The 25,772-nt window shown below is 44.1% G+C and overlaps 1 protein-coding gene across 2 annotated transcripts in view; it reads left to right on the plus strand.

Annotated features, from left to right (window-relative positions):
* The window catches only part of CLUB (TRAPP II complex TRAPPC10/CLUB), a 153,571-nt gene extending 129,985 nt beyond the window's left edge, over nucleotides 1–23,586 (plus strand). For both annotated transcript variants that reach the window (XM_087396434.1, XM_087396435.1), the window contains 3 exons: nucleotides 10,348–10,543; nucleotides 10,686–11,014; nucleotides 22,719–23,586. In XM_087396434.1, the coding sequence (XP_087252560.1) occupies nucleotides 10,348–10,543; nucleotides 10,686–11,014; nucleotides 22,719–22,991 (798 nt within the window). In that variant the 3' untranslated portion in view covers nucleotides 22,992–23,586. The remainder of the gene's footprint in view (nucleotides 1–10,347; nucleotides 10,544–10,685; nucleotides 11,015–22,718) is intronic.
* The last annotated feature ends 2,186 nt before the right edge of the window (nucleotides 23,587–25,772 follow it).

A 25,772-nucleotide genomic window follows, 5' to 3' on the forward strand; every position in this document is an offset into this window, starting at 1 on the left:
CGTTTAATGAGGTCATTATTCAACTTAGTCAACTTAACCAACTTTAAACAAGAAATTTATCGAGCCTCAAGAAAGCTATTAGTTTTTATTAAAAGAATGTGAAGCTTCTCCTCTAATGATTGTCAAGGTTGTAGCTCCTTTTTGAAGCTATGTATTGATCATTGTAAATGAAAGTTTCATGTATCTATTCCACTTTCAAGTATTTGGTTGACCCATAAATGCAACAAAGGCATTGTCTGCTCATGTTGTCGCTTGTGACAAGGAGTGAAGCTCAATGCTAGATGCAAATGACCTCTCCCACCACTGTGAAGGCAAAAGGGTTGTAGAATCGCTTGAGAGAGAGAGAGTGCAGGTAGCAAAAGAGTCGATGGATTGAACGCCGTCACGTCTAACTTGGATAATCAAAACAAAGGAGTACAAGGTACAAGTACCTAGACCTAGGACTAAGTGTCCTAGGTGTCACATAGGACTAAGTGCTCTATGTGGCCTAAAAGACACTAACACTATAAGTGTCTTTATTTATGCCTACAAGGCACATACCATGGCCTATAGGGCATTGCTTGGAAGCCTTGCCTCTTCGTGTTTGTTGTGAAGCAAATGCATGATCAGGAATAATGGCTTGTCTATTAGCTCTACTTTGCTCTTCCCGCAAAAGCAAAGTCACTAGCTGATCAAAAGAATATTGGTATGAATTACCCATGGCCACTAATCCAAGGGTTGTAGCAAACCCTTGATATGTATGTGGCAGTCCATTCAATGTGGTGCTGACAAGCTATGAATTTGGCACTACCTCATCAATGTTGGCAAGCTGTTTCATGAGGTCCTTGACCTTTGTCAGGTATGCATCCATAGAGTCACCTTCGTTCATACTGACTTCTTGTAATTGCCTTCTCAAATATGCAACACGAGCTTCATTGTGAATCTAATAGAGAGAAGCCAATTTATCCCAAGCATCGTTTGCTGTCCTGCAAGACCGGATGTGTGGAATAATGATTCTCTTGTATGATAAAGCAATACATGAATGTGCATTTGCATCTCTTGCATCCCATCTTGACTGTTCTTGAATTGGAAGAGCAGCAACAGGAGTGCTAGAGGAAGAGGCATCAGGAGGAGTACCCCCTGCAGAAGGACCAGCAGTAGAGGCAACCACTGTAGCATTGGCTGGCCTCAGAGCAGCCCCAGAAACAATATTCCACAAATGCTTTGCAACAAGAATATGTTTTATGAGATAAGACCACATCGGATAGTTGGTGCCATCCAACTTATCATCTTTACGAAGAACTCCAAATAAATCTTGATTGTTCCCATCCATAGCAAATATGATACCCTGAAAAAGACCTGAAAACCCAAAAGCCTCAAGGCTATCATTGCAAAAAGCTGGCTGTCCAAAAAAGGACAGCAAATATCTGCAAATTTTTGACCCAAATCAAAGGGCAAATGCAGATCTGACCCAAATGTGACTGTGGCAGGCAATGTTCACTGCAAAAACAGCAAATCTGGCAAAAGCCCCAAATTTATTGAGGGCAAATAGGCCAAAAAGAGGGCAAATGCTGAAAAGCCCCAAATTTTGCTGAAATTTTTTGCAAAGGTGACCAAATGTATGCAAATTTGACTCAATGTCTTGCAGAAAAGACTCAAATGTATGAAAATCTGACTCAATGTCTAGCAAATATGACTCAATGTTCTCCAATCTATCCCAATGTATTGCAAACAACAAGAGATTGAAGACCAAATCCCAAAGCCCCAATGTTCTTGCAAGAAATTGCAACGAAAGAAGGTGAAATGAACTGAAAGCCCCAAAAAATACCAATGTCCTGAATGTGACCCTGTACGTGCAACACCTGTACGGAGACCTCGAGAGAAGTACTCGCTGTACGGACAGCTCAAGTACGAGATCAAGTACACCGTTCGATGTACGGTGTACGGATGTATGATCGTACGGAAGAGGTATTGTGTACATTGTACAGAGCAATACGTGGCTGTACAATGTGCGGTATGCAAGTACGGTGGTTGTATGGTGTACGATGCAAGTATGTGGGTGTATGGATCACTACGCTAGTACTTGGTTTTATGATGTACGACAGCATAGGTACGCAACTGGTACGGGCGTAGTATTGAGCAGGTTGTATAGCAGTGCAAGTACTGAAGGAACTATACGGTGACTGAAGTACGGAATTGTACGGCGAAGCACAATACGATACCCCTGTACGGACAGGTACGGAGAGCAATACGGATGTACAACAGGTGTACTGATCGTAGGTACGGAAATGTGCAACGGGTGTACTGATCGCAGGTATGACGGATGTACGGACAACTGATACAAAAATTAGCGCGCAGTTGGTATGGACTGTACGAGGACAGGGAGCAGATCCGTGGCTCTGATACCACTGTAGGATCGCTTGAGAAAGAGAGAGAGTGCAGGTTGCAAAAGAATCGATGGATTGAACGCCGTCACGTCTAACTTGGATAATCAAAACAAAGGAGTACAAGGTACAAGTACCTAGACCTAGGACTAAGTGTCCTAGGTGTCACATAGGACTAAGTGTCCTATGTGACCTAAAAGACACTAACACTATAAGTGTATTTATTTATGCCTACAATGCACATACCATGGCCTATAGGGCATCACTAGAACCACCAGAGGATGGCCTACAAGGGTGAAGAGAGGGAAACAGGTCTTGTAGAGACTTTCTAAGACGTGATGGTGTGAGTGAGAATGTTGTTTTGTCCCCATATTCTTTATAGCAAAGGCTTGCAAAAGCTCACCGTTAGGGTGTACCATTTAAACAATTCCTTCTAGATGTATGAATGATAGTAGTCCACTTTCTCAGGTATTATCTGATACACATTCTTCATATCCTAAAGTATAGGTGAACCCTGTGTTATGAAGTAACTTGCTCATGGTTCTCATCATGCATTTATTAGCCTAGCCGATGGAAGAATAAGCCACTTGATGGTGATTGCTACAACAAGTTTCTGTGGTGATGTTTTATCTGGAGGTGTAATGGGTCATCTTTTTTATGTTTCCGTCCAAGTGGTGATCATCTATTCAAGTACATCGAGTTACCTTACGCAGGTGTAGAAGCACCAACAGCTAAAATTGTCAATTAAGCAACAAAATATCTGAATTTTATGATTGGATATATTCTAGTCTTACAAAGGTATATTAATAGGCTATAGCTGCACGTTGGATTCCATGCCATGAAATTGTTGGAAAACGTGATGAACTATCATCTATGGACTTAGTTCACTAAATGACCCTAGGGGCAATTTAAGGGTTTTAAAAAAAATAAAAATTTATGGGTTAGGATGAATTTAAAGGTCAAAAGAGTGGTATGTAGACCATGGGTCCTAGGATAGGACGTCCATGATGTATTGTCATGGACAACTGCCACATGGCACCATTCCATTGGTCTATCTCATGTGACGTTGGCACGTATGACATAGGCTTGCACTCACTATGTCACTCACTCTAGGGCAGCCAATCAAACGTAACTAATGGATCTATGGTATGCATTTGATTCATTTCATTGGGCACACTGTGTTATTGTGCCACATAGATGGGGCTGAAGGCGTGGCTTCTGTGAGAAGCCTCCCTCCTCACCTCCACACCTCCTTAATTAGGGTTTGCTATATTTGGTTTCATCGTGTATTTGCAGTTCAGTTGCTGCATTATCGGTTGTGTGATTTCATTCTATTCAGGATTGGCATTTCCGTTTGAAGCAATTCATGTCTATATGTGCATCAATTCATACTATGTGCGGAGGCCACGGCAATCTAGTAGGCCTCCCATTTCTGTTTTGTTTCAGGAAATGCAGAGATTTGAGCTTTTGGGATACACACAATTTATAGTGTATGTGAGCCTAAACTTTCTAGATCATGTTTAGCTGCATGTTCCATGAGATCCTATATGTGAAAAAGTATAGGTGTTGGAGGGCCATCGCTGAAGCTGGCCACTATGATCGTATGAAGAATAATCATTTTCAATTGGCTCTTGCTTTGTCAATCAGACTAGTCTCCAGCCCTTGCAAGCTCATAGAGAATCGTCTTCTGCCCAGTGCCAAAGGATGAAAATTACTTGTAGAGGGACACTTGTGCTTGAGAAGATGCCTAGCCAACGGACTTGTCTCTCTACTCGTGCAAGCAGTAAAACCTCGAGCCTCTATACTCGAGCACAATCCATCTCTTATATGTCAGAGACCAAGCAGGGAGAGTGCCATACATACAAGCTGGCGCAACAAATAGTCAAAAAGAAGAGGCTGACCTTTTTTGAAATGCTTGCTCTAGAACACAAGCTTGATGGCACCAACCCCCCATGTGGTCATATAGGATGCATCATGTGTTGGTGGCCAAGAAGTCATGGAATATCACTGCAGGTTTTGAGATGAGACCTCTGTCACAAGCACCTCCCACAGCACCCATCACTATGGGTGGTGGTAATGTTGTTGACTCTCCATCTTTAGTCATTGCTGCCCCAGTGCCTCCAACTCAGGAATAGTTTAGATGGGTGGCAGAGACACTCAAGCTCATGCCTTCATTGCATTATCAGTTAAGAGGATGATAATCCCTCACATCAGGTCTTACATGATTACAAAGGATGCTTTGGATAAATTAGCCTCGTTGTAACAGATACACAATGAAGCGAAGGTTGCATATTTGCAGAAGCAGTTGGGTGCCCTGAAGATGGACTAGGGGGAAATTATGGATAAGATCAAGTAGTTGAAAGAGCATTTACGTTGATGAGGTTGTGCCACATAGTCCAATTGTGTCCATGACTTTGAGTGGACTCCCTAACTCATATCACAGGTTTGCGAGCACGTTAAGGTTGGTGGCCATGGGCAATTCCGACTAGCTTTGATGAGCTGGTCACTTTATTGGTGCAGGAAAAGCAAAACCGTGCTAATCAAAATGCCTCTATTTCAGGTTATCAGGCTTTTGCTACCCATCATAAGGGTAATACAAAAACAACAAAGCTTTGTGGGAAACCTCGTAGTACTTTAGATGCCGACAAGAATGCAGATAAGTGATGCAACCATTGCAGAAAACCTGTTCATGATATCTTTGAATGTCGAAAGCGCATAGAAACAGAGAAGAAGAAGAAGCAGCCTAGCCTTGCAGTTACTGATGCTTCATCTTCTCATCATAAGGATGAATCAGCCAATGTTGCTCACCATTATTGGGCTTTTGTGGTTACATGCCAATACAATCCTTATATTCATGATTCATGCATGGCACTGTCTGATGCATTCAGCCCTTGGTATTTTGACAATGGTGCTTCAAAGCATGTTACTTCTTGCAAAAGTAGTTTCTTTCTATGCATGATGCACTGAAGGGGGACAATGTGACTTGTGTCAATAATGCATCATATGCCATTAAGGGCATTGGCCAAGTTGAGCTTACTACAACATCAAGTGATTCTGTCTCATTACAAATTGTTTTGTATGATCCAGGAATAAAAAAGAATCTGATATCCATTTCAGCCATTGCTACATTCAAATATAGAGTAATCTTTGATTGTTACTGCTGTGCTGCCTATGATTTCAGAAATGGAAATAGCATTGCCATTACTGAAACATAGACTCCGGTCTTTATAAGACTTGATGCCCATGATAGAGAGACAGACACTACAGCGCTTGCAGTAGAGGATTAGGTGGTTGCAGACACTCAGTTGCGGCATGGCAGGCTGGTCAAATTGCATTCACAAAATATGATTGTTTGTTGGACAAAGGGAGCCCAGAATGAGTGATGGAAGATAAAAAACGAGATGCTGTATATTGAAAATGCTGCAGGAGCTAATATGACAAAACCCTAGGGCTACATGCCCTAACTGAACTAAGTGTCCTAATTGACCTAGGTGGTACATGTACTAACTATACGAATAGTCCTAACTGACTATAACTAGCCCTACAAGGCACATACCAAGGAATAAGTGGCACCTATGGATAGGACCATAGAATGGCCTACAAACCCCCCTCCATGGTATGGGCTGAAGTATCCTAGACATGGCTCATGATACTTGAATATCTAATGTCATGGTTGCACATGTTCATCCTGTAGGGATATAGCAACCTATGATTGTACTGAGTACAACAGATCAAGTTACAAAAGGTACCAAGTTTAAAGCTGGCCGAAAAGCCTCAAACTTAGGTCGAGGTAGAGTCTTTGTAAATAGATCTGCCAAGTTGTCTTCAGTGGGAACATAAGACAACTGAATATCACCTATTGATAATCGCTCTCTGACATAGTGATTGTGAACCTCAATATGCTTTGTGCGAGCATGCAAAACAGGATTTCGTGCAACAGCCGAAGCACTCTGATAATTGACATATTGATAGTGAACCTCAATATGGTTTGTGCGAGCACGGAAAACAGAATTCCGTGCAATAGCCAAAGTACTCTAACTATGAGTGAAGATGACGGTCGGAGCAGTCTGACATGCATAAAGATCTGCAAGTAGCTTCTGAAGCCAAACACACTCCACTGTACCTGTAAAGGCTGCTTTGTACTCAGCATCATAGCTAGAAGGAGCAGCTGTACTCTGTTTCTTGCTGAACCAAGAAACACATGAAGTACCTGAAACTGTTGCCACTATGTGACACATGAGTGTCCGAACAACCAGCCCAAAAACTATCAATGAATCCTTGCATGACAAGTGAAGTATCAGCCCCATAAAGAAAGCTTAAATGCTGAGTGCATTTGAGATATCTGAAAACACACTTGGCTTTCAGAACAGCCCTACAGAGGCTACCCTTTACATCCACAAGAGTGGGACAGATTTGCTGATTTTAGTCCTTTATGTGGATGACATGCTTGTAATTGGGACACATGCTCAGCAAATCGCAGATTTTAAAGTTGATTTGCAGCAGACATTTGCTATGTCTGATCTTGGTCTTCTGCACTACTATCTGGGCATTCAATTTGCTAGCAGTGAGGGGGACATAATGTCACAATCCAAGTACATTGGACAGCTTTTGCAGCGTTTTCAGTTTGAGGCTTGCAAGCCAATATCCACACCATTAGAAACAGGTTTTCACTTCTCTTCTAAGGATGGCAGCGGTACATGTGATGTCACTTTTTATCGGCAGGCAGTTGGTTGTTTTATTTACCTATGCCATACGAGACCTGATCTACAGTATGCTGTCTCACAGTTGAGCGGATATATGTACAGCCCATCTATGCACCATTGGAATGCCGTGAAGCGTGTTTTCAGATATCTTAAAGGCACTCAGCATTTAGGCTTTCTTTATGGGGCTGATACTTCACTTGTCATGCATGGGTTCACAGATAGTGATTGGGCTGGTTGTTCGGACACTTCTGTTTCATATAGTGGCAAATGTTTTATGCTTGGTACTTCATGTGTTTCTTGGTTCAGCAAGAAGCAGAGTATAGTTGCTACTTCTAGTTGTGAAGCTGAGTACAAAGCGGCTTTACAGCTACAGTGGAGTGTGTTTGGCTTCGGAAGCTGCTTGGAGATCTTTGTGCATGTCAGACTGCTCCTACCGTCATCTTCACTGATAGTCAGAGTGCTTTGGCTGTTGCACAGAATCGAGTTTTCCATGCTCGTACAAAGCACATTGAGGTTCACTATCACTATGTCAGAGAGCGATTATCAGCAGGTGATATTGAGTTGTCTTATGCTCCCACTGAAGATAACTTGGCAGGTCTTTTTAGGAAGGCTCTACCTCGATCTCAGTTTGAGTCTTTTCGTTAAGCTTTAAACTTAGTACCTTTTGTAACTTGATCTGCTGTACTCTGTATAGTCATAGGTTGCTATATCCTACGGGACGAACATGTGCAACCATGACACTAGATATTTAGATATCCTGAGCCATGTCTAGGATACTTCAGCCCATACCATGGAGGGGGGTTTGTAGGCTATCTCATGGGCTATGCATAGATGCCACTTATACCTTGGTATGAGCCTTGTAGGCCTAGTTATAGTCAGTTAGGACTATTGGTACAGTAACAGTAAGTTGCATTTGTTTCACAGTGATGTGTGTCCCAATGCGAACAACATTTATTCGGGGTTATTCTTACTTTGTTATGCTTGTGGATGTTTCTTGCCGTGGTTGACAATGAATGTGGACAGAAGCTTCTCACACTCCACACTGATAAGAGGGTGAGTACATGTCCCGTGAGTTTGCTGATTTTTTAGCATCTCATACTATCATACATTAGTGTACATTTCCATATACACCACCCAAAAATGGTGTTGTGAAACACAACAATAAAACATGGTACTGTGTACAATAAAGAGTAAGTCTTTGCCCAACAAATTTTGGACGGATGCTGTTATTTGTGCCAATTATGTTTTGAATAGTCACCCACCAGGCTAGACACTCACACATCCTATGAGGCTTGGACAAGTTGTAAGCTGGTTATCTCACACATGAGAGTGTTGGATGCCTTGCATATGTACATGTTATGTCTCAGTTATGACATAAGCCTGAGAACAAAGCTGTTACATACATTCTTATAAGACAGGAATGTTGTTGTTGCAAAACACACACAGACTTTGACCTGGCCCGGCAAGCTATGAATGACTTGAGATCTGGTCGTGTTGGAGAATTGCACCATGGGGATCGATGCACATGCCTCCCCGATGAATGCGTAGTCTGGAAGCCACCTGGATCCTCATCGTGTGTTGCAAGGGAGGGCAGGTTTTGTAGCCTAAGGTCTATGTGGAAGCCAATGGTTTGTCCAAATGGAGACCGTGAGTGGCACCGGATTGAATGCGTTTGCGTATCAGTTATACCAGCCTAGTACAAGCAAGGCTATCATTAGGAGAGATGTTGTCTTTGCTGAAAACTCTATCATGCTTATGTGATGTATTTGGACAATATGATTATCGAGATGGTCTAATGTTGAGGCTTAGATCTTGATTTGGGGATTTTTGGACCCTCAGGTATTGACAAACAATGTATGTTGCCTAATATTTATTAATAAAGGAATGTACTCATGTGTCTAGGTCCTAGGGTATATAGGAAAGGGAAAAGGGTGCATTAGGATGCATGAAGTGTTAGAGTCTTAGGCTAAGAGTAGGTTCGAATGGAAAGATGGTCCTTGAGTGATCTTAGAGCATTAAGGAAGGGCTGACCCTCTTCAGGTGTCAATGTGCAATTCTCTTCCACATTGCATTCATGCGTACACTTTATCGTACCTTGCATTTAGGTCGAATGGAAAGAATTTCCCTCACAAGGGCGCTCTTCCTCCATTAGAGGCCAATGTTGTGTCGATTTCTGCATCATAGCACACATCAGCATGCATTGGAGTTTTTGAATTAGTAAAAATTGCTATCAGAGTGGTACAACCTCGGCTTGTGCTGGTTGTTCGTGTGGTGGTTCATGATGCAACAAAGAGTGTGGAAGAAAGACTTCATGTTGAGCGCCTTCTTGTACAGAACCGCGAGCAGCGGCTGTGCGGACACATGGTGAACGGAATCATGGCACTCGACTGTAAATGCAAAAGACATCGTTTGAGCGCGCATGAGTAGAGGTCAACTGACAACGAAGGCAACAGTGACAGCAAAATCCCGAGTTTTCTAGGGAAGTTCATGTTTGTTGTATCATGGTCAATGGGCCCATACTACCCCTGATGCAACAAACATGAGCCAGACTCATAGAGTGTTGTATCATGGGTAGTTGACCCATACCACGTCATTAAAGTTGGGATGATGGGGAACCTGCAAGCAGCTGCAAGGAGTGTAGTCAAAGTGTTTGCACAAGAGTTTGAAATGTAGAGTGTTTTTGCCAGTTCCCACCAATATAGTCCTCACCCTTGCATCTGTTTCAAGAAAATCCAAAACATGAAACAATGGATTCTCTGAAATGCATTTTTGGTAAGTACTGTCGAAATGCATGATTAGGCTGATACCAGGAAGATAAAATATTGTTTTGATTGCCGGTGTTAAACAATTTACATGTCTTATTGATTTATCTTTATCAGCCAACCGGGCGAATTTTTTGATTTAGGAGGTAGCAAAGCTTCTCTCTACATGAACAGAAGTATGTAAGAATGTCTATGCTGATGGATGAGTGTACTGATGAGATTGAGAGTTTTTTTGGAAAAAGAAGGAATTTTTGTGTATAAGATTGTTGGTTCTTTTGTAAACAAGAATCAGTCTTGGTAGGTCTTGCATGCTGGTCCCCTTCTGCATTGTTTCTCTGCTGCAGAGTATCTTTTGTCCACACTAGCAGGTTGTGTGGATAATGTTTAATGCATATTATTTTTGCCTCCTTTCCAAGATCATCATTTTGCAGCTTCAATACTAATTGCAAAAATTTCAGATTTATTTGAGCAATAATCCTGTGATCGTGTCTTTCTTTTTTGTGTGGGTGGGTGACACAGGTTACTCTTATATCTCAGTTAAATGCGGCTATCACTCTAGTAGATGCTCAGCTAGATTTACAGCCAGGTTTTGTCCAGTGTGGCGGTGCCAATGGTAGGCCGTATCCCTCAAGCATATTGCCCCTTGTCATGGCTCCATCGTCAGAATCAGCTTTGCTGTTCATGGCATGTTTAACGGCATCAAACAAGCAAGATGGTATTTTGTTAAGACAATGAGTTAAAAAGTGCGCTTGTTAATTTAAAAAGAAAAGATGCAAAAAGAGAGTTCCTGTACATTGGTAAATGTGGCTGAAATGCTATTTCTGGTGATAGTTGACTATGAGAATATTGAGATGCAGGAAGCCCATCATTGCAAGGTCAACAAAGTGCTGGAAGTATTCTTAGCATACATTACAGGATCAATGGCGATAGAACAGTAGGTGCTCATTCACCGTACAGTTGCATGCCCAAGGAAGATAAGACAGACTTTCCGGAGGAGGCAATGCTACTATTCAAAAGCTTACTGGTTTTACAAATGCCAATCCTAGATCCATTGCTTGCTGTTGGAATGCTACCACTTCTTTCTGACAATCCATGTGTAGGGGAGCAGCTAATCATACAGTGGAGGGTGGAAAGGCTCAAGGAGGGCTTTGCCAAGCTTGCACCCACAAGTTCTGAAAAGGAGCTGGTAATTTTTCTTACCTTACGAACTTGCTTTGATTTGTGTATGTGAAAAAAGCCGAATTCTCCCGGCAAGATCACTACCACAATATCCATGCATTGGTGTATGACATATTTGCTTTTTAAGTTTCAACATATGTTTGATGATGTTGTATGTAAACTTGTTCATCCAAAAGTCCATTGAGAGTGCATTCTTGACATCTAGCTGATGTATGTTCTATTTGCTGATGGTTGCCAATGAGACCAAATATCTTGTAGAACCCATTTTGTTACTGGAGCATATGTTTCTTCATAGTCTAGACCATGCTATTGTGCAAATTCTTTTGCAACAAGTCTTGCTTGATGTCTCTCAACGCTACCATCTGGATTGTACTTAAACATGCAAACTCATTTGTTTACAACTGTCTTCTTTTTGTTTAAAACATGCGTTGCACACATTATTGCCTCCAACCAAAATATATGTGGCCACCTCTTCCCTTTGATCATGCCTCTGGCCATCTCCATCAGAGATCTATTCTTCCTCTCTGCAACACCATTTTGCTGACGCATGTAAGGGACTGTACAATGATGCATAAGCCCTCTTTCCTCAGAGAATCTTTGAAGGCATTTGACATGTATTCCCCCCCTCTATCTATTTTTAAAGTTTGGACCTATTTTTCCTCTCAGCAAGACCATTTTGCTGACACGTATAAGGGGCTGTACACACTGATGCATAATCCCTCTTTCCTTAAAGAATCTTTGGAGGCATTTGACATGTATTCCCCCCCATCAATCTGTTCTTAAAGTTTGCACTGCATCCAGATTCATTCTCAGCCATAGCAACAAACTGCGTAGAGCATTGAACGACACCAGATCCTTTTTTCAAGGATACACCCATGAGAATATGGAAAAATCATGTAGGAAGGTAATAAAATATAGGTGCTTCCCAAAGATGGTGTCCTTGTTGGACCACCCATATCACTGTGTCACTTTGTTGTGCCGCTCTCGATACGAAGTCTATGTGAAGAGACTTAGAATTGCCCAAGAGAGATCCTCAGTGGGTGGGGTAAGTAAATCTGTGTGTACCTTGGTGGGTCAATGAAACCCTCCGCTGTGATATGTAAGAAGTGATCTCTATAGAAGCCCAGCTTCACCGGAAGATCACTCGGGCCCAGCCAGGTCCGAAATGCGTGTAGCTGTAATAGATCCTCACGGATAACCTGGTTGACTCGTGTGATAGGAGGGGAGAAAATGGAGCATCCATGCTGTCTTGGAATGGTGGTAGTCTGTCCATGTCGAACCCCAGTTCTCAAGCCATCTCTCTGTGCGTGCAAAACAGCACCTCTGGTCCTTTCCTGCAGCAAGTGCCATAGAAGAGGACATCATCTAGTAGTAATGGGGGTGACCCAAACTCCGCCCGAATGATTTGGTGAGGAAAGGATGGCTTACCACGGATCATCCATGATAGCATGAGGACGTGTAGCTGCTCCACCCTGGCCCACTCTGTATCCGACAAGTCTGGCCCTCAGCATGGACTGCCATACATCCCTGCTGAACGGACCAAGGGGTCAAAAAGCAACCCTTTGGTCTGTGGATCCTGAAAGTGAGAGCGGAAGCACTGCCTCTCTAGTCTGGCCAATGAAGCATATCCTTTGCTCAAGGTGCCTGCATCGCGGGTCTCATAGTGAAGATGGGTCCGGAAAAGACAACCCCAAGATAAGTGCATGATGAAACTACCTCAACAGGTGACCCATCAAATGCGAACTGCTCCTGGCGCATGACGGCTCGAGATATATTGAAGATCATAACCTTGGTTTTACCCAGGTTGACCTTCAAATCATGAGACTCACAAATGCGTCAAGGTGTCTCTTGACCCCTCGGCTGAGGAAGACGAGAGCTACGTCATCTGCGTAAAGCAATATCTGGATTAGTGTGCCTGCAAGAGAGCAACCTATCCCCCCTTGTGTTTGTATCATTGTCTCAAGCTTGTCAATGTAGAGGCCAAACAAGGTAGGTGATAATAGACACCCTTGTTTGACCCCGATAGTGCTCATGATCTTGTCTATCCACCCAGATGCTTGTAGGCCATCTCTTGGTGGTTCTAGTGATGCCCTATAGGCCATGGTATGTGTCTTGTAGGCATAAATATAGGCACTTATAGTGTTAGTGCCTTTTAGACCACATAGGACACTTAGTTCTATGTGACACCTAGGACACTAACTCCTAAGTCTAGGTACAAGTACTTTGTATGCTTCTTTTTTTAATCTACCCTAGTTGACGTGACGGCTCAGACTTTATCGACTCTTTGCAACCTGTACTCTCTCTTTCTATTCACCAATCCTACAGTGGTATCAGAGCCACGTTCATACTTGCTTCCTGCTCCTAGACTTGCTCCAGCTCCCTTCAGCCTGCTTGCTTCTTCATCCGTACAGTCCGTACGATTGTATGGTCGCCCGTACGCACAGCCTGCTCTGGGTCACTCGCTGTACTTGCACCGTTGTACTGCTCCGTATTGTATTTCGTACTTGCATCGTCGTACTTTATACCCGTGTTTTGTACAACGTACTTGCATCCCGCACGTTGTATCTGCTTTCGTACACCATACATGCATCTATACATCGTACTTCCCATGTACTTGCATTCGTACTGCTGTCGTACACTCACCGTACGTAAGTTGTGCTCCGTACTTGCCATGTACCTGCTTTCGTACAGTAGATGTAACTGCTGTGTATTGCATACCATACTACGTTTAGTACATGCGTACAGTTGTACATGCTCCGTACAACTTTCGCACGTTGTACTTCTATCGTACTTTGGATTTCATATACTATGCTCCGTACAGTCGTACTTGCATTTAGTATAGCTTTCGTACGTTGTACGTACACCGTACATTGGACACTTGTATTGCCCGTACACAGCAGCAGTCTGTATAGATCGTACTTTTCGCGGGAGTTTTGTACAGTTTTACACGTGCAAAGCTATCATCAAGTTTCGTACTTGTTTAGGCATTGGTTGTGAACTTGCGTTGGGGTTTTTGCAGGACATTTGCAAAATTTTGGGGCTTTCAGTACCTTTCATCTCTTCTAGTTGCAACTTCTTGCAAGAACGCTAGAGATTTGGGCTTTGGTCTGCAATTTCTTTTCGATTGCAGTACATTGAGTCACTTTTGTAGGACATTGAGTCAGATTATCATACATTGGGTCACATTTGCAAAAATTTCAGCAAATTCTGCATTTGCCCTCTTTTTGGCCTATTTACCCTCATTAAATTTGGGGCTTTTGCCAAATTTGCTGTTTTTGCAGTGAACATTGCCTGCCACAGTCACATTTGGGTCAAATTTGCATTTGCCCTTTGATTTGGGTTGGAAATTTGCAGATATTTGCTGTCATTTTTGGACAGCCAGCTCTTTGCAGTGATAGCCTTGAGGCTTTTGGGTTTTCAGGTCTTTTTCAGGGTATCACATTTGCTATGGCTCGGAACAATCAAGATCTATTTGGTGTTCTTTGTGAAGATGGTAAGTTGGATGGCACCAACTATCCGATGTGGTCTTATCTCATGAAACATATTCTTGTTGCAAAGCAATAGTGGAATATTGTTTCTGGGGTTGATGTGGTTGCCTCTACTGCTGGGCTCTCTGCGGGGGGTACTCCTCCTGATGCCTCATCTTCTAGCACTCCTGCTGCTGCTCTTCCAACTCAGGAACAGTCAAGATGGGATGCAAGAGATGCAAATGCACATTCATGCATTGCTTTATCATGCAAGAGAGTCATTATTCCACACACCCGGTCTTGCAGGACAGCAAAGGATGCTTGGGATAAATTGGCTTCTCTCTATTAGATTCACAATGAGGCACGTGTTGCATATTTGAGAAGGCAATTACAAGAAGTCAGTATGAATGAAGGTGACTCTATGGATGCATACCTGACAAAGGTCAAGGACCTCATGGAACAACTTGCCAACATTGATGAGGTGGTGCCAAATTCACATCTTCTCAGTACCACACTGAATGGATTGCCAGATACATATCAAGGGTTTGCTACAACCCTTCGATTAGTGGTGGGTAATCCAAACCACTATTCTTTTGATCAGCTATTTACTTCGCTTTTGTAGGAAGAGCGAAGTCGAGCTAATAGACAAGCCATTATTCCTGATCATGCATTTGCTTCACAGTAGACAGGAAGAGGCAAGGCTTCCAAGCCTATGAGCAAGCCAAAATCTGCACATAGCAGCTGCAATTTCTCCCATGCATCTAAAATTACAGCAGATAAGTCAAAGAAGAAAAGATGCAACTATTGTCGCAAGCCTGGGCATGACATTGTCCTCACATGCTATTGAATCCCATGAGCCGGCAGATGCTTCACATGCACATGTTGACTTATCTCAATGGTCGGCAATCACTTCTTTGTAACTTATCTGAATCTAGGCTGTGATCGTGACTTAGATTTAGATACTCCCCCCTCTCTCTCCCCCCCTCTCTCTCGCGCTGCCCCCCCCTCTCTCCCCCCTCTCTCTCGCGTTGCCCCCTCCCCCCTCTCTCTCGCTGTCGTGGTAGCGGCCTCCCCCCTCTCTCTCTCCCCCCCTCTCTCTCTCACTGCCGTGGTAGCGGCCCCCTCTCTCTCTCCCCTCCCCTCCCCTCCCTCTCTCTCCCCCCCTCTCTCTCCCCTCCTCTCTCCGTTGCCGCGACAGCGGCCTCCCCCCCTCTCTCTCGCGCTGCCGCGGGCAGCGGCCTCCCCCCTCTCTCCCCCCTCTCGCCCCCCTTCTGATAGAGTGTGCGTGCATAATCGAACCACACCTGAGTGTCAGTGAGTGATGAGGGGGATCGTCCCTCTAGAAATCTTCGCCACAAGTCCTTAGAGTTGTTACTGAACAAAATGTTCAGTAGCTCCTCCTCGTTCCGGTGAGCCAAGTCTAGTTTCTTTCTGCGTACCAGTCGACAGTATTCGCGTAGCGTCTCTGGTTCGCTTGGAAAACTTTTTTTGGTTTCGAATTTGAGCTGACGGCATAAAGCTTTACACTCATCATCTATCCAGCTATTACAGAGTAAGGTCCTAGGGGCTGGTGGGCGGGTGGAGTGGGTGGTGTGAGGGAAAGTGTGAAGAGCAGCCTCGTGTAGTGAGCGGGTGACTAGGGCAGCATGATCCTCTAATAGGGGTATGAAGTCAATGTAGGCGAGAACTATGTACTGATGGCCAGAGTAAGTAGGTGAGTGGTCGCGATCAAAGCGTATATCATGGTAAGTGGAGTAAGAACTCAGCGGGGTGGAAAGTGCTGTGCGACGGGGAGTGGAAATGCTAAAGAAAAATTAGGTATGATCAACCCCTGGATGGAGAGGTGCTACGGTAAATTCAGTGATGCGAGATGTGAAGGTAGGGAATTCCATGATGTAGTCAACATCACTGGAGCCTCCCAGTGTGGAAAGCACGTGAAACCACCTGAGGCAGGCCATTTGTCAAGACCATTATTAATAATGAGATCATGCATGCTGCCGAGGTCTAATAGGCCCTGTCCATAAGATGTGAACGGTCCTCGTCTGTCAGCCGAAACCCGTAGCATACCTGCCTCCTCAAGGTCAATGTCTGACAGTAGAGTGGTATCATCCCTGAAGTCGAGGAGTGATGACTGACGAGCGCCTGGCCTTGCGTTGAAGTCCCCAACTAGGAGGACTTCTCCGTGAATAGAGGAGTCAACAATGGATTGATAAAGAGCATCAAATGGAGACGTTTCATCCTCACCTCGAATATCTCTGGCAAAGTGGGAGGTCTCAGGGGGGAAGTAGCAAACTGCAATAAACAGATCTCGGCTGTCCATGTGCCGAATCCGGACTCAAAGAAACTTGTAATGTACATCTCTTTGCTCTACTGAGAGGGCCCCCAAAAGTGTAAATCTGTAAAGGACTGTGACTCCTCCTGGCCCTCACACCCCTCCTGTATCCCTCGTCTCATCTTTGTAGGCAGACTCCCATGTATACCCACTGACTACTGGTAGTGGACGCTCTGGATTGTGATGTGTCTCTGTATAAAAGACTATGTCATGAAGGGTATAGGATTCGGAGAAGCTCCCTAGTTCTGACCATAAGGTACCATTACAGTTCCAGTTGGTGCAGGATACGGTCTCGAATATGTGAGTCTCATAGACCCCACCTCCCTATGTGGGAGGGGAGGTGGGTGTCCCGACGAGAGCCTGTAAGGAGTCGTCCATCTCGTACTACTGCCCACTTCGCCTCCTTGCAGGCCTGATCCCGCTATTGCAACAGACAACGCCTCTCCTCAACCTGTAGTGGAGTGAGGTCCTCATCCATGGAGATCGTTGGCTAGTCTTGTAAGGCTAACCTACAACGCGAAGCCGAATGTCGTACATGAGCGTCGTGGAACCGTATGATAGGGGCTACTCTCGGTTGGGGTCCCTCTTCACCTGCCATGCTCTCTCAATCATGTGCTCAATCGCCCCCAGAGTAGTGGCCACAAAGGCCATCGCATCTACAATCGGTGTAGCCTCAATGTGTGGAATCCCACGTACTCTAATGTTGAGAGGCTTACTGGTCCTCTGCTGTTGCTCTAGAGGGTAGCCGAAATGGTTACCCTTGCAGGTTTCCATTTGGCTACGTCGACCCAGCTGGACGTCTCCTCGATGGCAGATTGCATGCTCGCAATGTGTGCCTCCACAACTAGGGTGCTCCTTGGGATTGTGCGTATAGCAGTGACTGCTTAACAAACTGTTACCTTGAGAGGCACTCCAATCCTAGAGAGCTGCCTAGATAAAAAATGCGGAGTCTAGGTGGTGCTCAATCCCTCCCACCACCCGTCGAGTATTGTTGCATCTATCTCCACGGCCTTGGCGCCTGCTCCCTGTCCTCCTCATACAAGGAAGCTACCTGAAAGTTCCAAAAGACCTCACAAGGCCGCCATCCCACTGCATCTAGCCAATATGTGACTGCTGACCAAGCATGCGTCCCTTCACATCTCGTACTTGTGGTTGCCACATAAGCGGCTGCCTACTGAACTACGGGTCGACAAATGGAGTTGGCCCGTATAAGACCTAAAGACAAGCACTTCCAGACTGTAAAAAGGCTTCTCATCAAGGGGGATTCCTTCCCTGTGAGAGGAGCAACTGAGATAATCCATTTGCCGGCGGATGACTACCACTGACCACCTGTGCGGGGGGGTGTTCTTTAACTCCTCTCTGCTGTTCGCCCCCCCCCCCCCCCTTCCCCCAAAATCCCCTTGACCAAATCTTTGCATGAAATTTGTTACAGCAAGGTCCTATAATAATGCAACTTGAAGTGGGTTTGGACACTAGCTTCCACATGGGTTACAATAAGGTTCTACATGTGGCAAAGCAAATCTAAATACTATGTTTTAGTATTATATACAACAAAGTTTTGCATGGATGTGGCTAAGAGAATTTGAATACTATGTTTTGGCATTGGGTATAGTAAGGTCTTGCATGAATTCAGCCTTCTATGAATGTGGCAAAGAACCATGGTGTTTTAAAATTCTCGGAACAACAAAAACGCAGAAGCAATTAATAAGTTTGGGATATATACAATTCATAGAGTTCGCAATCTTTGACATAGGAAAGCTCTAGATGTTTATATTTGGAAATAAATAATTGTTATGTAAACTAGAGAGGCAAATATGAGCCACTAAAGTTTGCTTAGAGAAATCCTACAAGGAAGGAAAATTCGATCGATAACAGCAAATGGCGCAGCTTCTACACGATTTGTAAATGCAGATAATGTTGTTCCCAACAAACTTTTGCCTAATGAAAGAGGAATGAGATATTAGGGCGAACTAGCGAGCTGAAGTGGAAGAATTTATGGATGTATAGGATCTCTGGCCCTCATAATTGAAGCAAAGAGCTATGGATAATCAAGGTCTAGAGGCATGGACACTAACCAAATGGGCAGTTTATCCAGATGGAAGGTTTTCATCGGAAAATTGAGCAAATCTTAGCCCGACCTTGAGAGCTTGTTACATTCAAGAACTGTCTCTTAATCTTTTGCATGCTTCTAGCCAGCATTGATGTATATGTTGGAGATAGAGGGAATTTAAGAACATAGATGATAAGTGGGTGTGGGTAGGAGAGGAAAGGGGGTTTTTTGGTGGTGTTAGGGGTGCGAATGCATGTTAGGGTTGTGTTTGACCTTGTTTTGGGCACTTATTCGTTGGGGCATTGGACTTACGCTTGGGACAAAAAAGATGAAAATCTCTCTCTCTCTCTCTCTCTCTCTCTCTCTCTCTCTCTTCAGCGGGTTCAGAGATGAGGAGACCATGCCCCTCGCCACACCATGAGACAGCTCAAAAGATGTAGATCCGATATATCTTCACAGCTCTCCGGAGAGCCACCACGGTGCTAGGCTTCGGCTTCTGAGTCCCAAGTGTTTGTATTTGTTTTGTGATTTTGCTTGAGCTCTTGAGCTCATTAGATGAGTATAGATTAGTACTAGGTAAGGGCCCTAACGTGCCTTTTGCTCCAGCTCATTGAGGCTTGTATAAGTTTTTCTTTTTGTGCACTTTGTCCCATAGGCCCGCGAGGCCTTCTGCGGATGTTAATACATCTCTCTCTCTCTCTCTCTCTCTCTCTCTCTCTGTCTCTCTGTAGTTTGTACCTGAGCCCGTTGTCTGTACCTCACAGCCCGTCGTCCGTACACCCTCTCGACTTGTCGTCCGTACAGCTCGTAGCCCATCTTCCATACAACTTCCGTACAGTTCGTTGTACATCCCCGTCAGACCTCCGTACATCCCGTGCCAGACCTCCGTACAGCCCGTACATACCTTCTTTTCTATCTGTTAGTTAATCCTTCGTGGACCTAACAGGTTGCAGCACCCAGTAGTTCCGGAAGGCTTCTAATCCCTAGCCCAGCCGGGGGGTTAGTTTAGCCCGGGGTAGCAACAAACTTGGCCAGCAAGGAATGGCCTCTCCTCTCCTCGAAATCCCCTCCCTCAACCCTAGCAGCATCAGCCAGGAAGGCCTGATATGCCAGAGTTGCAGTGAGGACACCCTCTCCGTATGCGCATATGCCACAGCCAAGAAAGCCTCTCTGTATGCTCATGAGGAGGTTTGGATCGACCCATAATTGGGCACAACGAACAGATTTTTTATCTACAGCAGTAGGTAACAGAGTTGAAGATGCAACTAGCAAATGCAATAGCTAGAATTCAGGTTCTTGAAGGACCTGGCAAGCAGGCAGTAATTGATGAGGCTGTAAAGTCTTGCAAGGCTTCCCCCCCTACCCCCCAACGAGTCTCTACAATCAAAAATCTAGTTCACATTGAAGTACAGAGTGCTAAGAAGGAAGTGATTGTGGAGTTTGATACCAAAGTAAATAAAGCTGACATTCAGGAAGATTAAAGAACACGCAGCTAGACATGATAATGCCTTGACGATAAGAATAGAGGGACGTCTTGAAGGATGGTATAAAGAAGAGGACTCTTTCGATGACACTATAGCACATGTCAAAGCAGCCATGCCTAACAATGATTGGACTGTTAACAAGGGTGATGATGTTGATGATGATGAAGCCAGACCAACTCAAATCTCAGAGTCTCAAGGTCATGCTATCATTATGCTCAATCACACAATCTACGTATCAAGGTTCTCCGACAATCTTATAAATTGAAAGGGACTAAGATATGGATACCTGAGGAACTTACACGAGCTCAACTGAAAAATAAGGCAACGGAATTAGCTAAGGTCAAGGCTGCTAAAAAGGAGGGAAAATGGGCAGTATATCGTGGAGGCAAAGCAATCATTAAATCTAAGCCACAAGACTCTCAGCCTTAAACTGATACCTGGCCTTTTATGTTTTTCAAGCTATATCGTAGGTACTCTATATAATTAGAGCTTCTCTTTGCACTCTCTAGGAGCTGCCATGTGCCCTCCCTAAGCAGATGTACTAGAGAGGTTTTTCCGTTCCATAGACCTGTTGATCTTTTGTGGACGTAATAGACTGCGTGTGTGTGTGTGTGTTTCTCCACCTTTCGTGTTTGTACCTGGTGTCATGGCAGCAAAGAGAAGTAAGTTCAGGTTGGTTGTAAAGAAAAGCATGAAAAGTATAAACAACATTAATACTGGTCGAGGTAAGAGGGGGAGGTTGAAAAGGGCAGCAATTAGCATAAGCGTATTGCAGAGGGAGACACAATGAGGGATAGAGAGCTTCCCTTCTCACTGTGGCATACATGGAGGCAAAGCAAGGCCAGAGTAGTGGTGGGTTGAAGTTCCATGCATGCCGCTCCTTTTGGTCAAAAATTGACCGTAAATGGATGGCAAAGTTTTGATTATCGCCTGCAAAGGGCAAGGCGCATGCACTAACCTCTGCACAAATCATTGGTTAATCAACCTTTAAAGGCTCTTCCCTTACAAAACAAATATAGGGAAAATAAAGGAGACCTAGTGTGACCTTGTATAGTAGCTTGTACATTGGTATTCACAGCTGATCACCAACCATGTAACATATGTTTAGATATATCTTCCATGCCCAGATGCTTGATATCTCATACCACTAAGAAAAAATGTCCAAATCAACATATGTTAGCAATACGTGCCTTGGTGTCTTCAATCACCATGTCGTAGAAAACACAAGTCATTTCAATGGATACAAAAGCCTATCTTGAATAACTTTAATCAGCGTCATGAGTGACTTGTCTGACAATGGTTGATATCCACGAGCCACATCCTTTATGTATCGCTTTAGAATCATAGTGACTTGGAATAATGCATTAGAGAATGGCAGAATTCAATATAGGATAGGTTCATTGCCATTTGAATTTCTACTTAATATCTTGGACAAAATAACTTTCCACTTTCCTATGAATCACTAAAAGTCTCTTCAAACATACAGCTTTCCTTTTGCAAAGAAATTGAGCATTTCTGGCTGAGCTCATTTACTCTACAGTCTGATTTGCCATAGTATATACCAACCTCGAGGACATCTCATAAGGATTAGAACTCTGTAACATCATTCACTTTGTCTTGAAGTGAGACAAGCTAACTTTCTCATAAGCCCATATAAAATTGCACATTTCACAGTTTCCTCATCTGTTTCATAAATCCATTCCACGGTGTACCCCGATAACTAGCAAGAAAATGTATTTTGATAGTTGTGATAGTAATAAGCGACTCTGACATGAGCTTTTAAGTGTCTCATACCCCATGTGAAGCGATACATACATGACAGTTCTCTTATCTATTTTGTTCCTCATCATTTTGCCTGTCTGCTAATCAGACTGTCACTCCATAACCATGTGTTTAGCTTCATGGCACGAGACCTCATTTTGTAGTTTTGGGCAACATACGTGCAATAGTTAAGAATTTGATTGGTATGTGCAGTAGCTGGATTTCATTGTTTAATTGATTTGATAATCAAGGGCACTCTTTCCCATTTGATAACGATGGAATGCATGCAATCATAGATCAATTAGGACCTGGTACAGACTAAGCCTCAAACACCGCCAGCTTTAACCATGGGATTTCTGCAGACATAGGCTATACAAAGATGAAATCTTTGTAGCTCTCCTCTGAAGGACCTTTGTTTAAGAGCATTGTTGATGCATTTTATTGGTTCTACAAGGGCATTTGATGGAATTTTGAAGTGACTCCCCTCTTAAATTACCATGCTTTGAGAGCATTTGCTGGACAATTTTCAGTGACTATTTAAGATCAGAAGGGTCAAAAGTCTTCTAGTTTTACATGGTATTCATAAGGGAGATTAATTGCGTGTGTGACGATGGCAGGGTATGGAGGACCTGTATTATGAGGTTGATGCAGACCCAGACAATTGGATGCTTGCTGGGAGGAAGAAAGGATGCCTTTCTTTGCCACTGAATTTAGGAGGCAGAGTTGTGATTTCTATGGCTTGCATTCCTCTCATTGCAGGTTATGTCAGGCCCCCAGCATTGGGCCTTCCGTTTATTGATAAGACTCGGATATCTTGCACTCCTGCTGGGCCTCATTTAATTTGTGTTCTTCCTCCTGCTCTTTGCTCTTCCTTTTGCATTAGTAAGTAGTCAAGGCTGCTTTTGGAGGCCTGTTTATTCAATTCTTTGAAAATGTGTATCTATATGCAAATGAAAAGCATTGCTATTAAATGATGATGCAAATCCTGTGGTGTAATTTGGTCCGGCTAATGGTTTCATTTCATTGAGGGCCATGATTTGGCCAGAGTATATCAGACATTCGCTTTGGAGGACAGTTCTGCCTCTTGAGTTTTTCTCGTGAAAACGGATGGACAGTTGACTGTAAGTGGTTTTCCTGGTTGGTCCCCTTAGACATCTACAGAGATCAGTTCTGCTCCCTTAGACATCTACAGAGATCAGTTCTGCTTGGGGCTCCTCCATTTTAAAGGGGGAGCGATTCATCTGTCTTCAATTTTTCAAATCCTTATGTATTATTGAAAGCCAATTATTTTGCAGACATGAGCCTGTCAAGCCCTCATGGTTGCTCTGATGGTTTTCCTCTATGTTCTGACACTACAATCAACATAACATTCCCTTGCTTGAGGAAATGTTTTTGTCCTCGCAAACAAAATTGAGAAAACTCATGTGAATATTGCTTACCCTTCTTTCCGGTTCATGGAGTAAAGATTGTGGTTTATTGAGTTAACGAGGACTTCATCACACACCACCAGCTTTCAAATCGTCCTTCAAGAATGATTGTTAAGTTTGCTGTCCTGATCACTAATAACATTGGTCGGTAGCCCATATAATTTATAGACATGCTCCATGAATAGCCTTGTTAGGTCAAGAGTCTAACCTTTTCTTTGATACGAATACTTGTTTCCTTTGTGTCCCAAGAAATAAAATCCATAGAGATACTTTGTATTTGCCAAATGGGTTACATGAAGGATGTAGTAGCCTGCCTATCTTTAGGATTCATGTTTATTGACTCCACGTTTTCTAACAATTAGTCTTGGATGTCCTCATTCATTTGAGGCCAATAAAATTGCCCATTGGCCTTCGAAATTCCGAAGTGTTAGTACTTGAATTATCATGACATTCTACTTATTATTATTCGAGACATATACTCTACTCTTGTAGAATAGGTAGCCTGTTGGAGATTGTGTGGTTACCTCTCCATCTATAAGCCCTTGTATGAGAACAGAGTTTTTTTTTTGGGGGGGAGGGGGGTGGGGAACCCATGTGGCTGCCACATGGGCAGCACTTTGGCTGCTATGTGGGCGGTAGCAAGCTCACAGCAAAACATGAGTGCATGGGACTGCCACATGGGCTGCAGCAGATTCAGAGGCGTACCTGGCTGCAAGGAGGTGCCTGCAAACCAGGTTGGAGCACATGGATCTCTGCCAGAGAGTGCTGTGATGACACATGGCATGTCCAGGAGGAAGTACAGCATGTGTAAGGCCTGATCTAGGGCTTGGAACAGACCCAAATCTGAAGGCGTGCCTGTCTGGATCAGTAAGGAGGGCTCCAGCGAAGAATTTGGGGCTGTTGAGGTCATCTCAGGGCAGCAAGGGCCTGGAACAGAGGCAGACCAGTAGGGGAGATCTGGGCCGACATGGAGCAGACCTTGGGCCTTATAGATTGCCTGGAATAGGTTGGGTTCTAGGGCAGGACTGCCTGGGCTAGTGGCAGCCTGCTCCGTGGCCAGGCAGGGCCTACAAAAGTCTCAAAAGGAGAGCCCCACCTGTTGCGGTTTACAGACCAGGTGGGTTGGTTTTATGGAGCAGGTTGGGTTGTGCGGTTCACCTACTGAGTTGGCCAATTTGGGGAGCTCTCAGCCCCTATACAAGGGGAGCCCCTAGGGCTCATTCCACATCCACTTGAGCAGCACGTAAACCAGCAGATTGGAGCAGCAGATCAGCACCATAGGGCCTACGGCCTACGCCTAGGAGGTCTAGGGAGGAGGCTGAAGAGCTACAGACATAGCTTGGAGGGGGCTGCACACCTAGGTTGACAGTGAGGGCAGCAAGAAAGAAAGAAAGAAAGAAAGAAAGAAAGTACCAATGCAGAATGATAGTATGAAGTACTAAGTACAACATAGTCATGTCGGTGGTTGACGACATATCAATCTCTTCATCATCATCAGGACATCAGGGCGGATGAGGCAACGGAGGCATGAAATTGGTGATAGAATGCCGTCGGCCACTGACCGGTGCGGCCCTTTAACATCTTGTAGTCATAGCTCTGCGCCTAATAAGGGCTACAGCAATCCCTCTCGGGTGGGCTCTGACTCTAAATAGGGAGGGGAAATCCCAAAGTGTGATCTGTCCGTCAACCTTATGTTTGAGCTATCGAGTCATTGGCTCTGGGTCACGATCATGTCGAGGCCTCGTCTCGTGGGGGTCCATGTGATTTGATTGAAAGAACTCCGTGATAGACCTATGAGAGGGATTTGCCAAAGGAAGAAGTATGCTCTTGTCTCCGTGATCGAGGTGCCTTACTAACTCATGAATGAAGCCTGCCAAGCATCTCTGGTCTGGATAGGAGTGGAATCGGGACAAAATGCCCTCGGATCTCATAGTAAAGAGGACACCTGAAGATGAAGTGCTCCTCTGTCTCAACCTCTTGCTTGTCACATAATGTGCATATGCGCCTCTCCCCAGGTAGGCTCTTTGCTCTTCCGCTCTTGATACGAAGTCTATGTGGAGAGACCTGGAATTGCCCAATAAAGATCCTTAGTGCGTGGGGTAAGTGGATCTGCATGTATCTTGGTAGGTCAATGAAACCCTCCTCTGTGATATGTAAGTAGTGATTTCTATAGAAGCTAAGCTTCAGTGGGAGTTATCAATCTCTGGTGTATCATTGTTGCCATTTGAATCTTTGTGAGTGTCT

Source organism: Dipteris shenzhenensis, chromosome 25 (genome assembly GCF_047967505.1).
Source record: "Dipteris shenzhenensis isolate YYH24624 ecotype China chromosome 25, Dip_SZ_1.0, whole genome shotgun sequence".
Taxonomy (NCBI): Eukaryota; Viridiplantae; Streptophyta; class Polypodiopsida; order Gleicheniales; family Dipteridaceae; genus Dipteris; species Dipteris shenzhenensis.